Raw genomic sequence first — 14,415 nt, 5'->3', positions numbered from 1 at the left:
GCTGAGAGCTTCTTAAGCGGCCGAGTCTTAATTAAATTTCGAACACAAAATCGTGATCTCTACGGTGATGCGGTGGACATTGTTAGATGAAGCAGCATCAGCATCAACAGCAACCAGAAGGAAGAGCAAGTCCACAAATGCAAGCACTAATTAGCAGCCGAGCAACAATGTAGCTGCTCTGCGTACACGCTACACGGTTAGTGGCGTCCATTTTAGAATGCTTCACACTCCAAGGAAAGAGAGTGTGTGCCTGTTGTTGTTGTCTGGCTTCTGGTTTTTCGCCGACGACCGCGGCATAAAAACATAACAATAACTTAGAACTCATCAAGTGGAGTGTCCAGTTGGTGACGGTTTTCACGATGATAACCGGCCACGGGCGATTAACTCTCGAGGTAAAGACAGGAAGAGAGGAACAGAGAGACAGAGAGAGCGAGCGGCTTGATAAAGTAATGAAGATGGAAATATGGCAACTTTAAGCATCTAAACTGCAGTGTTATGAGACGTTCATTGGCTCTTAATGGTGGCTTAATCTGCGCGAGCGCCAGCCAGCACTGTCAGCGTTTTGCGCGCGATTTTGCGTCCTGTCCTTTTTGCGGTCTGCTGCTCCTCCTCCTTCCTCTCCTCCCCGTGACCTCCTCATCCTGTCATATGCGCGCGATGCGCTGCCCTCATTTGCGTAATGGGTCATAAAAAGTAAAATTTAAAATCGCAATCGGACGCGCGCGCACGTCAGGCAGATGCGACCGACCGACCGGCGCGGCTCTTGATGGCTTGACTATTCCAACTCCTCCTCTGCTTCTTTCGCGTGAACCTTTGGCATTAAAAACCGACTCGCACTCGCACTAACCTTAGTGGCCAGAATCTCGCATCGAAACAATCGTCGGTTTTACGCCCGGAGGCGTGCTTTTGAGGGTGGATCAACAGCGTCGTCGTGGTCGTCGTTGTCGTCGTCGTCGTTGTGTCATGCCAAAGCGGTGTGACACATTCTGGGAGGGAGCGAAGGGCTTTTTCGCGCGCGGAATTCAACATCATCCGTCCGTCTGTGAGTGACTTAAGCGGCAAGTACACCGAGGGAGGGGCAATGGGAAAATATGTTTTATGGTGGCGGCGTACTCACGCGTACAAAACAAATTCGTAGGAAATGCGCGATGTGCTTGGGAACGACATGATATGATTAGTGGTATCGTGGGACGGGCATGCCGGACGGGCGCGTACCATCAAGATCGCGACGACGCGAACAACGACGACGACGGCATCGAGGTCGTGGTATGGTGACTGCTACTGGTAATGCTGCTGCTGCTGTTGGTACGAAGAGTGTTTGACAAGCGCAACTGTCTCGATGAGCCTCGTCTGGAGACACGACGATGGTGATGAGGTGCCCCAGGCTTGTAGTGCAGCGAGTGACGCGCAAAGAGTGTGGTAATTAGACGATGATCGGTCGGTGATTGCACTTTGTTCGGTTGTGTGCAGCCACCGACCGAGTCAGCCAGCCAGTCAGCCAGCCAGTCAGCCGATTAGTGGAGGACCGTAGCTACTGGTCTTCGAGTGCTAGGAGGACGGGAGTTCGGACAGAGAGGTCTTGGTCCGCCAGGGTCCCATGTCGTGCTGGCGATGTTTATAATAAGCGCGTAAGCAATACGCGCGACTTATAGATCATCTAACCGTGCGCAGACGTAGTGGTAGTGGGCGAGGGAGAGGGTTACTAGTGGTGGAGGGGGGGAGGGGGTGTCTGGTGTTTCTCGTCTGCCGATGGTATGCTTGGAGCGGGCACATTGCAGCTGGTGGCCGTCTGGTGGCGATTTCCTCGTGGAAGTGGAAAAGACATGGAGAGAGCCAAGGAGAGAGAGGGAGAGAGGGGACACCCCGCCTCCCCGTTACACTTGTGCCTTGGTGGTGGCGGATGCCTAGACCACATGTGATCGGAACTTTTACGATCGCGCCCTGGTTGGGATAATGAATTGCGAGACGAGACAGGAGATGAAGAGAGTCGAGAGGCATCCAGACGGGCCATTACGGGCTGGGGGTGGTGGGACGGTTTCTTCGGCCGTCCTTCGCCATGTCGGTGCGGCCGGTTGGAGGGCGATTATGCCATGGCGAAATCATATCGAGCATCATAATTGAGTCGGTGGAGTAGGAGGACTGCGTTAAGCGACGGCGACGCGGCTGGATGGTAATTTTGAAGCGATTGATCGATGCACTATCGTTTGAATGTAAATTTTATTGCCAGCTATGTTGACGTTACCAGGCGGGGATCAATAGGGGAAAAATAAAATGGATCGAAAGTAAGGCATCACACCCTCGGTGGCAAGGGTGATGGAAGTCTTGATCAGCCAGCAATACAAAGTGTAGAGAGTTAACAGCTTCAATAGTTTGTTAAAAGATTCATCAAAGTAGTTATTCAGATGTTCTTTATACGGTAGAGCTGTTGAATAAAAGTGTGGAAACTCCCATACAGTGAAAATGATTGAGAAACCAAATGAATCATAAAATTTGAGCTGGAAAAGAAGATAGTAAAGTAACAGAATATGACACTTCGGAAAAGAAAAAAAAACAATTTTTTTTACTACTCTGGTGCATTTTGGATTTATATTGAGGTAATGTTATACTATTATTTTATGTTTTGTCTAGTGAGAGTCTGATAGTAGTCACTTTCAAAATCTGCTAGTAAATTAATTGTAAAATGGAATAGTTGTCAAAGCTAACGAAGCTTATATTCACGAATTCAATATTTAATGCTAAGAACTATAAACATGTTTTTTGAATGCATTGCTTTCGTATGAGGTGCCCGTGCTATTGTATCAGTAAGCTGCTATATTTTACTCGTCACTCCTTCTGGAAGTATGCTTGAAGTTGTCAGGGTATCAGTTTGCTACCATCTATGTTTTTATGGTTTAAAATGTACAAAACAATCTTGCATTCGTGTATTCGCAAAAAAAAAAAAAACAATCGCATTGCCGAATAAATCATTGCAAGGTATCAAGTGATAGTTAGCGCCAAGCCATTACCAGTTTACAAATTGTTAATGTAACTTTCGTATTCTAAGGTTGCCTCTTAGTAAATTTTTTTCAGATAATATTAACAGAAAAATTACTCTTGTAAAAACATCTAGTTTAACTGTATCATAGTTTAACAAGTAAACAACACTGAACATATTAACAAAATATGCTAAGAATGATTAGAATATAGAAAGTGTAATAGTTAATATTGGAATGCTAAGATTACTCACAACATTTACCATACTCCATAAAAGTATAACATTAAGAAAAAAAGGAAATGTGAGAAAAAGCGGTAGTAAAATAAAATACTACGATGAAATAAGGGAAAAGCAATTTGACATGAGGTAATAAAAGGAAATGAAATCTTTATTTCTTTCTTAATCGGATGAATAAGCAAATCGAAAAGAAGCTAATAGAAATACCAACATCAAATGAAAGTATAGAAAAGATGAATCTATTGAAACAGATTTTCTAAAGTATATCACTTAAGCACTAAAGCATTAAAACACTCAAAAGAATATCGCACTCCGCAGCATCCACCATTATTGGAATACTTGTACCTTCGGCGAAGGAAACAGAACCACGGCGAACCAGACGGTTCGAGCACACGTGCCCCGAGCGGATGAGTCAGGTAGAGCGAGCCCGAAATCCCCATCACCACCCAACCCCTGTTGCTGTGTGATGGTGGCGGTGGCGGCAACTTCGCGAATAAGCCACAACATTAAGATCCTCCCGCGGCCACTATCTGCGCGGGATCATTACCGAGAAAATGCGAATTTAATTTCGCCAGAAACTAGAGCGACCGCCGCCGCCGTCTCCACCATCTCTTGGGGTTCTAGTCTGCTGTAGTGGTGGGAATGGGTGGGTGGGTGGAAGGGGATCGTTAGAAATCTGAACCGTACGATCAGGACACGACATGAATTATGCAGACGTGACCCTTCCGCGCCCAAGCCGCGAGGGATCGCCAGACGCCTTCAACCATCTCCAGGTCCGTCCCTCAGTTCCCTCGTCCTCCTCATGCAACCAGACTAGACACTCCACCCCCCCTTTCCACCCGCCTTTCCCTCCCCCCACCCTTTTTCAAGGGAACGACGGCCGTTCGCCCGCGCTACAACTGTGTCGGGCTAAATGTTGCATGCAAAATTAGATTTATAACGCATTCGGATTAGGATTAATGATGGTCTGATCGAGGGGACAGACCGACGCATAACGTCGTAACGTCCGCGCACCACGCGTCTGAACGACGAGACCAGGTGAAAGCCACAGTTTCGGCGCGTCGGAGTCGAGACCGGCTCGCTGTGGTGTGGTGTAGAGGATCCCGGGATCCTCTGCGATCCAAGCAAATTCCTTGGCCGCGACTCGCCGCGATCGTTGAGGCGAAATTTTTGGTCCACCTTTTTATGGCGTTTTCGGACGACCCCGGACGACGCATCGTGGCGCGATGTGAGACCCACCACCTTCTTGGAATGGTCTTCCAAGTTTCGTCAACACGGTTGGCGGTTTTAAGGGTTTTTACGACCGCCTGGCGGTCTGGTGCGCGCCCGAAGGTACAGACAGGCGTTAGCAAAGGACCCTTCCGAGTCCCCTTCGGACAGTGGAGAGGCTTTGTTGGTCGCGTCAATCTCCCCGTCAGTATGTGTGTGTGTGTGTCTGTTGAGATGATCTAAGATATGTTGGATATTAGTGTCTGTAGCTCTCGCTCTGTAAAGAGAGAGAGAGAGAGAGAGAGAAGAAGAGAGACCATAATACCGAGCGATGCGCTTCAGATAAATGGTTGCTCACATGTTGACACATGTAGACCACCTGATCGGAGCATCAGCCCATACCAGACCTGACCAGACAAAGCGCGGGCACGATCTGCGGCGATGGTGCCGGCGATCAGACACCGATCTCCACGAGGCGATCCCCCATGAGCATGATGCACAGCACCGGTTATGAGGTATGTTTTGTTTTATGCGGAGAGACATGCCCGACGGTCAGATACAGGGCCACACCTGACCACCCGCGATCACGTGTACGCAACGATCGTACATTAAAATGGCCGTGCCATGTTGCGGAATGGCCTCGAATCGCAGAAAACAAAAACCTCCCGAAAAAACCATGCGGAGGAATTGTGGTGAGGATCGGGAGGACAGTCATCACAGGCCAGCACAGGCCAGGCCAGGCCATGCCAGGCCACGGGGCAGATAGGGTTTCACTTTACATTAATTTGGCTTTTTGATTTATGGAAGCATCAAACCGCGGGGCTCATGTGCCGCGAACTCATAAGTGAATACGTTTGACGTATGTTCATACATATGGACACACACACTAGCTGGTACGCGATGTCGTCTTATGGCGTCGAAGAGCAGCAGGTGTGGGGTTGCAATAATTTATGCTAAAAACAGAAGAAGAGGAACAGTAATTCAGACAAAAAAAAAAAACAATTATGATGCGTGGTGTACTTGCGGTCTAGTCGTGCGCACTAGTAGTAGACCACTTGGAGTTGGTGTGCCCGTCACGAAGTAGAGCTTGTTGATTAGCTCGAGAGGATCCCACACACGCTGCCATGTTTGACCGTTCTTGGGCAGACGGAAGTGAACCATTCCGAAGGAATACCGCATTGCACACGGAACAACGTTCGCGTAACACTTCAAACGGAGCTCGGTAATCCCGTGCTGGTTAAGCCATCACAGACGTCGTTCGTCGCGAGCAGGTGATTGGGTAAAATGCAGCAAAATGCCAAGGTAAGTGTGTAGAGACCACCGGACTGGACCGGAGACCTCTGTCGTTGTCGTCTGTCGGCAGTGGACGGTTCAAGTGGACTCTGGAGTGAAACAACAAAACAACAACCAAACTGAACTGCAGCAACAGCAGCAACAACAGGACAGACCCTGATGGTGTACTTGAAAGATGTACCGAGGGGTGCGCAGACGGTGTGCAGAAATTATGCCAAGTGTTATGCAATCCCGAAAACCCCGAACTGGAAAACCCGTTTCTGCCTGCCTTCCTCTTGTGTGCGAATGTGGCCATCGTTAACGCGTTGAGTCCAACGCCTTCTGTCAGTTAAAGTGTGGCGCGCAAGGGAAGGGGGAGGCGGGCACCTTGTTTCGGTGGGAAAAGTGGGATCCGACTGGCTGTGTGTGTGTGTGTATGCGTTGCGTGAATATTCTTCCTGGTGTTGTAGTTCGCTTCCATGCGTTGTACGCTCCTTTCTCCGCAACACCCCTTTGTTGCGGTAAAGGGGCAGAGGTAAAGCAGCAGGAGTGAGCACAAAACCGTGACCTCAGGCACCGTTTGCTCTTCAGTTGTCACAGCAGCAGCAGCTCATAGCGATCTTGAGGCGAGGAAAGAAGCGATGGGCGCGATGGTGTTAACGCGTTGTGTTGTAAAATGCTCCGTTTCGGTGGAAGTTACGACTACGAGCTTATGCTGAGAGGTACAATGCAAGAAATTGTTGTAATCCGGGGGACGGGGTGGTGAGCATGATTGGGTGATGATGATTGGTCTATAATTTGGAAATTAAGTTTGGGTATTCTAATGCGCTATCAAAAGTATCGTTTGGCAGCAGGAAGTGATTTTCTCTCTCTCTGTCTTTCAAATTACGCACCTCATTTTAATGCAGCCATTGTCAGGCTCTTCTTTTAATGATCCGGAGCTTGATGGTCCGGTGTTAGTTTTCATGCCCGAGGAATCAAATAAGGAATTCATCTTCATTACGCCTTTATGCGGATGAATCAACTTAATGATGATGGCGGATTGTTATACTGACCATATAAGGATTGCGAGAATGCTATTCTGCGAAGTTGATGGTGTAAACGATACATTAGACTGGCGTTGCTTGCAGACAATTATTGCTAAAGTGCTAAAGATTAGCGACCGTTCTGACAGCGGATCTAGAGCTGGTTTCCAGACGATCCGCCAATGTTATTGATCATTACCGAGGGGCGAATAAGATACCATAATGATAATAATGTGACTAACATTACAGTAAAATTGTATTTATTTAGATAAAGGACAGCATTTTGTTATAGTTATAGAGTGTATGCGTTTTGCGTTTTATAAAATTTATGTTAATATTATGTAGGTTCTTTAAGTTTCATTTTTTCAATCAACAGATTCCAGCATGCCAATCACGTAAAGGTAGTTTATCACCTCAATAATAGTGATGATTTTAATTTGATTTATAAGCTTATGCTGCAATCGATTTGATGGTGGTATTGCTCGGTAGTATGAGACTTGCAAGGAATTTTGATACGATAAACATTCAATTCTATCTTAACTCAACTTATCTCTACTTTTCTCATGACTCTCTGTGCGCAAAACTAAATTTTATCTCAACCAACAGACTAATCGTAATTTCTCTCTTGAAGAAAATGGTGTTATCTTTTGATCCTGGGAGAGGAAGAAAAGTTATGTCGTTCAAGTTTCGGAATTGTTGTAGGTGTATGTCTATGGGATGTGAACAAAACTTATTTTATAAAAGGGAAAAATGGCTTAGTAGCTAGCTTAGTAGTAAAAAGTTAAACTATAGGTAATACCACTAATAATTATTAATATTCAAGCTATGTTTGGACTATAAAATACTGTAAAATTTAATTTAAATTAAATTTAAGAAAATTTAATTGTTAAATCATCATTATTCGAGTAGCTCTAATGTCCTTGATCGGACTCAATGTTTGTTAAGAGGAATGTGCGAATCTGATGACGAGACGATAGACCTAAAATGCATTTATTTCTCGTTCTGCAAAGATTGTTTTGGTTACAAAATGAAGTGAAACTAGCTGACATTTTTCCATTCTGCAGCTCATAAATAAAACCCAGAATCCAGCGGATCTCACCTCACAGCATCAGCTAAATCAAGAAGCGGAACAGTTTCTTGGTTCAACACTTTCAACACTTTGCACTGACCCGTGATTTGGTCTGTACTACATGGATCGGGTACAAATCGGCAGAGCGACAGTCCTAGTGGCCGGTGGTCGGTGGTCGGTGGCCGGTGTCGAACCGAACGCTGGAAGGCGTTGTGCGTTGCCCGAGGTCACGTGTTGATCGAGGGCAATAAAAGATGTTGCCGGCACGCCCGCCAGTGCGCCTCCCCGCCCCCCCGCCACCCGAGATGGTTCAATGTCGAACGCGAAACACGCCATCTATGACCATCAATTTCTTCCACACATTTAGCATGCTACCATTGGCAGCAGCCTGTTCAACGGTTGCTGTTGCTGCTGCTGTTGCTGATGCTGCGCCTGGGTCGAGGTCTTCCGCTCCAAAGCGCGAACGTCTATCGTTCACTGGGCTCTCATACTAAGGTAGTCCTGCAAAGGGAGCTCCAACAGCAGCAGCAGCAACAGCAGCACGTTGTGTACACCCACCACCACCTTGGCCACCTGTACACCTGTTTTTCCTGTGGGTTGGGTAATAAAAAATTCACTTTTGTACCGGCCGGCGGCCCGCATCACGATCGCCGGCGCGCATTTGTGCGCAACGGTGGATTGTGTGCACGGTCCTTGTGTCCTGTCGGCCTCGGTCGATCGGTTAGGTCGGTTTGGTCGGTTCCTCGACTCTCGACAAAAGGCTGCCGCGCCTGGGCTGACCATTGGCTTGTTCGCGCGTAATTTACTACACCTATCAAGCATTCAGCGCCAATAAATCTCGCTCCTGCCAGGCCCGCTGCCAGGTTGCGAACCCCGATGCGATGCCTGATGCCTGGCAACGGTCCGGCCAACGGAGGTCGATCTGGGAATGGGAAGGAATTGTTCATCCGCGACTGCCGGCCACCGGTGGACCAGTCGAGCGCTGAGAGTGAAATGTTACGATACGAGCAAACGGTTGAGGGTTGGTTTGGAAATCTATTGATGTTCTGGTGGCTGCCGTTGGTGGCTCCCCGTGAACCGGGGAGTCACGAACTTACGGGGAGGAGGAACTACGATCATCGCAATAATCTGCGGTATGAATTCATTGTACGGTTGTAGCAGGTGCCAGGTGCTCTACTTTCACTACAACTCTTTGGGCGGAGGTTTCTTGAGAGATGTTGAAGGAAATCAGTGCGCTTATCGCTCTCAACTGTGCTGCAATTCAATAATTCCTAAGGATATATGATGCATAGGGTTAGATAACGAAGGAACAAATTCGGAATCAGAAAGTAGTAGGTAGGACTTATGGTTTTTCAGATCAGCTGACGTAGTAACAATATTTTGGATCTACAAAGATAACAAGCACTTCCTGTTCCAGACAAGAGTTACCTGAGTGTACTTTGCTTAAAGCTAGAGAAAATGCATGTCATTTGAAGCAGTTTTTCATTTTCTATTTGTACTAGCCCCTAACACAGATCAATAGTAATCGCAAACGTGTTTACTTGATTAGAAAAGTGGAAGATTTAAAATATTTAAGCGACGGGTACATAAAAAAAAGTTTGTTTCATAGAGTTAGTCGCATTTCTCTATCAGCATTTGCATCAATCGCCGAAAGAAGTCTTTATAATTGTTAATTGAAGGCCTATTATCCAGTAAATGCAAAACTATTATCCTTTGATTATGCAAAGACATGTAAAAAGTGGTGGGCTAGGGAGTTTTTAAACCTGTTGAAACTATTGATGAGTAAAGCAATCGAATACTGTTGAATATAAAATTAATGCATTTAAACAAAGCGAAGGCCGCAAAGTGAAATAAAGATATTGTTCGAATTCGCTCGAGAACGTGTCGGTCAAAAACATTTAACGAAATGTTGAAAAAGAAAATGATGAGTGTATGCACCAGACCAGATTCATCAATCGGAATACTACTTGTTTTATACGACAGGCACAGCGTCTAACGTCTAGCAAAAGTATCATGAGTTAGCTCTGATTAGAACGCTTTAAAAGATAAGATCTTCTATCGACATGGAATCCTGAAGTTACCTGAAAAAAATGGGATAAAGTTGAGTCTAATGGACGGCAATACAATGATTAGTTAAATGGTTTATTGCTCTATTTACGCCACAAATATTGAATAAAATCCGCAATATATGCAAACAAACTTCAAATATTATAATCCATCATGCATGCCAGCTAATGTTGCACTACTGCTGCTGCTGCTGCTGCTGCTCCATCGCCGCGAATTTCACTCAAGTACCTTTCGAACTCGCTCCATTTTCAAATCACAATCCCAACCGACACACCAAGCGACACCTGACTGCGTGTGCGTGTCACGAGAACTCCTCACCTCACTTCACCTCATGCACCTTTGGCAGCCGCCAAAAACATAAATCATCTTTATTCGATTCACCCCCGTGACTCGATCGCTGCATAATCAATGGTTCGCTTATGACTTCCATTATGAGCATAATTTTACACCCTCTCTCCGCTGCACCATTTCTCATGTGCCAACGTCCGTGTTGACGTTCCTGGCCCGTTCTGCTGCAGGAACGATAGAAAGAAGGCATTAGAAGGAGGAGGAGGAGGTGGAGGTTCATGTACTTGTTGCTTGCCGCTCGTTCGTTATTCGTGTATTCTCGGTGGGCAATGGCTCGATGGCAATGGAGGGAGCATGGCGTTGTGATTTGTGTGGCGATACGACGTGTCTGGTGCAAAAGGTGCTGGCTGGTAGTTCGAGCGTGGTACCCGAACGTGGCAGCGCGTAGGTTGCTAGCGCTTCGCTCCTTTCGACAACGAGGCAACCCTCGCCACCAACAACCTTTCTGCCACTTTGACTCCAACCTTTGGCAGGAGATTTGGTGGCGCAGTGTTTGCCTTCTTCCTCTTTTTCTTCTTCTCCTTCTGTGTCTGTGCCACCTGTCCCCACGGACTGGACTGGTGGTGGTGATTCCCGATGAACAGTGAAACCGTTTGGTTTCCAAGGAGTTACTGTTGTTGCTGTTGTCGACTTGTTGCCGCTTGTTTGGCTGTTCTTTTCCCTCTGTTCGTTCTTCCATTCCTGGGGGCCATCGTTTCGGGGGTTTTGTATGATTGTCACACCGAAAAGGGAGGGGAGAGTGCTGCAAACTTCTGCCTCTATCCTCTCCAGCCCGGACAAGGGCTTTATGTTCAACGTTGCCTTCTTGAGAGTGGAGATGTCGACATCATGGCAGTGACATGACGACACTGGCGGACTGATGTTCGCTTCGTTGTGCTGTGGTGTTGCATCGTGCTGCAACCAGGGATCCGATCACTAACGGGAGTTAGAAATTTGTAAAAACCCTCCCTGGGCACCTTCTTACCTCCGCGGAGTTGTGTAGTGAAGTTGTTGGCACTGATTGCATCCCCTGCCCGGGAGTTTGCCGGTGACTTGGGTGCGAGGGTGCGCATGATCTCTATGTTTTCGCTACCTTCTACACCTCCTGCCAATGATCCTCCTCGGTAACGGGGACCCTTGGGCTTGGGATCCAGTCAGCAGCCGGCACGATTGCCACGTTCTCGCGCGAATTTGTTGTCACGTTTCGATGTGCGGGTCAAGGGAAGAGAGAGAGAGAGAGAGAGAGAGAGGTTCGTTGCAGCCCTTTCTGTTGACCGGTTGAACTTGGCCTTATTGGACCAGGCGGGGTTCTCAGGGGGGGACGGGCATGCCGCACCACCGGTTGGTGGCGGGGTCACGTTTGACACTATCTCGTTATTTATCGTAAAGTGTGTGTGTGTGTGTGTAACGGTCGATGCGCAGGAGGATCGGATGAGACATCTCTTCGCAACATCGCACATTGCTCTCAGGTGGCTACAAATTGACTGCGAAATTCCGATCCGATCGATCGGATGCGAAGTTCAGCGAAGTTGAAGGTTCAATCACGATCGGGCCGCGCTTGTGCATAACGCATACGAATGTGTCAATTATGTTGTTGTGTGTATTTGTCGGCTTGGCGGCTTGAAGGAGGCGCTATATGCAACACGCCTGTTAACGATTATGTCATGAAAGCCCATAAATAGTTTAGTGATGGTGGTCGATGGGCGATCGAAGGAGATGCTTTACGAAGTTAGTGTAACATTAATGCACCATTATTCGCAAATGTTGCTCACTGTCATGCCATTTGTATATGGAATTTGTATTGGGAAAATGGCACTCTCTTGCGTGCCACGTAATTTTGCTTAACATTTCAGAGGAGTAGTGATTCTGCTGGCAATGGTTTCCCATAAACTTTTATTCGGTAATTCCCCGATCAACTGCAGCAGATGAAATCAATGCATGGTAGAAGCATTTCAACAGATTAATTGTTGAGAACTCAACAGGAAAAACATTCCTACGTAGACCATGATGTTCAATGAGTTTACGTTAGCTTACTATGACCATTTATAGATTAATCCAGGGTGTGAGCGTTCAAACCCACAAGTAACGACAACAGGCATCGAACATGATAAGGGAAAAGATAAGGGATGGCATTTGCAGCATCCAGCACCGTCCAGCATTGGAATGCTGGGAACCTTTTCATACGAAAAAGCCCCTTTGGCACGGAGGTTATCATTACGCGTGTTTTTGTGTGGATTTGCCATAAGAACCGAGTTCAAGTCAATGTTTTATGTGTTTTACGGTGACTCATTTTTACAGTACTTTCCTGCTTGACTCATATGATCCCGCATGGCTTATCAAACGAAAAATACGCGCAGATTACGATTAAAAATGTTAAAACCACGTATACTTCCGATCGCTCCATTCCTATATGAATCAAGCTGGTTTAAACATTGAATCAGTATAAATCGACACTCCGAACAGTTCAGAGGCTTTCTTCTGATTTGGCATTCAAAAATGAAGTTAATTTTTCATTTCGTTGTGTTGTTTGCAGTTTTACATGTTGCAGTAAGTGAATGCAATCAGGAAAGGAAAAATAATATCAATAGTTTCGATGGGATGCTAGGATTTGGATTTAATATAATCCTGAATAAATTGGAAGCACTGGAACATAAGCTACACAAGATTGAGGACAAGATCCACGAACAACACATCACACAGGAACAGCTGGTTGCAGAGTTGCACGAATTTCGATCCAGCGAAGAAATGAAACATAATAAAATGTTCGCCGCGATTGAGAAACTTGAACATCAAGTTGTGCTGAATTTGAGCAAGGTACACGACAACATCCAGGATCATCGATCCAGACAAGAGAAAAGTGGAAAAGAAATGTTTGTTGTGATTCATGATTTGAGAAATCAAATCGCGTTAAATTTAAGTGAGGTTCGCAATTGGAACCACGAGAAAATCCAAACAGCACTTCATAAACTCGATCAAGACGTCGGCAACGTGCATACAACCACTCGGCAGGTAATGAATACCTTACCGCAGCTGCAGCAACTAACTACAATTCTGCAAAATCAGTGTTGTGTAATACCATCGGAAAAAAGTGCCTCAAAGACAACGGAAGTTCCACAGCCCCTGACGACAAGCACAACACCAACAACAACAACAACAACAACAACGACTACAACCAAAACACCGAAGGCAAAGCAACCTCCGTTTTCCTCGTGCAAAGATGTTCCATCGAACGTGTCTGGAACATATCTGCTCCGTGTGAAAAATGATAGTGAACCGTTCGAAGTGTATTGCGAACAGAATGCGTTCGATGGTGGATGGATCGTGATGCAGTACCGTTTCGACGGATCACTGGACTTTTATCGAGGCTGGAATGAGTTCCGTGACGGATTTGGCGATTTGAACAAAGAGTTTTGGTTGGGTCTGGAAAAGGTCCACCAGATAACAAGTGGCCGTAAGCACGAACTGATTTTTGAATTGAAAGATTTTAATGGAACTTATGGATACGCGCTGTATGACGCATTTGAAATAGGTAGTGAGAGTGAGCAATACAGCCTGAAGGATCTTGGAAAGTATAATGGAACTGCCGGTGATACAATGTCTTATTTTAAGAAAATCAGGTTCTCAACCAAAGATCGGGATAATGATGAATACTTCTTCAGTTGTGCACACCGCCACGAAGGTGCATGGTGGTACTATAGATGTACTCAAGCAAATTTGAACGGGCCATACATCAATGCAATCGATTTAAAATCAATGCATTGGTTTTCTAGCGAAATCAATTTACAAGCATTGAGTTACTCGCGAATGATGATTCGTGAGTTGGAATAGCATTTGTAATCCGGACAATGGTAAAGTGAATTCAATAAACAATGCTTCGAAACAAAATGGAATAAAAAGGTATTTTTTGAAATAAATTCCAGAATAGCACTTTAAAATGAAGAAGATATTAACACTTTCTCATCTACAGCCTAAAATTCATCCGAAACAAACATCCAGACTCGAAGAGTGGAAAACGAAATGCGGAAAGAACTCAAGGCACTCACACCAGGCGTTTTATATTGACATTCAATGTGTCCTAAATTTGCCAGGGCGGTAAGGAAGTGACAACGTCAAACACTGGAAGACTGAAAAACATATGTAGAATTTATGCATTTTTTCCATTGGAGTATTGAAAGGCAATCTTCTTCTCTTTTGTTGCAGCACCAGACGTAACTAAATGAAAAGGTGTTGTAAAA

The 14,415-nt window shown here is 45.9% G+C and overlaps 1 protein-coding gene across 1 annotated transcript; it reads left to right on the top strand.

Moving 5' to 3' along the window:
* Window positions 1-13,192: 13,192 nt before the first annotated feature.
* LOC125959430 (angiopoietin-related protein 1-like) lies at window positions 13,193-14,008 on the top strand. The gene has a single exon (XM_049692253.1). The coding sequence runs from the start codon at window positions 13,193-13,195 to the stop codon at window positions 14,006-14,008; it is 816 nt and encodes a 271-aa protein (XP_049548210.1).
* Window positions 14,009-14,415: the final 407 nt, after the last annotated feature.

Source organism: Anopheles darlingi, chromosome 2 (assembly GCF_943734745.1).
Source record: "Anopheles darlingi chromosome 2, idAnoDarlMG_H_01, whole genome shotgun sequence".
Lineage (NCBI taxonomy): Eukaryota > Metazoa > Arthropoda > Insecta > Diptera > Culicidae > Anopheles > Anopheles darlingi.
The sequence above is the reverse complement of the archived record's forward strand: the minus strand, read 5'-3'. Positions and strand labels throughout refer to the sequence as shown.

What these genes read in the sequence shown, in the direction of transcription:
- LOC125959430 (XM_049692253.1), top strand. Translation starts at nt 13,193, where the DNA reads ATGAATACCTTACCGCAGCTGCAGCAACTAACTACAATTCTGCAAAAT.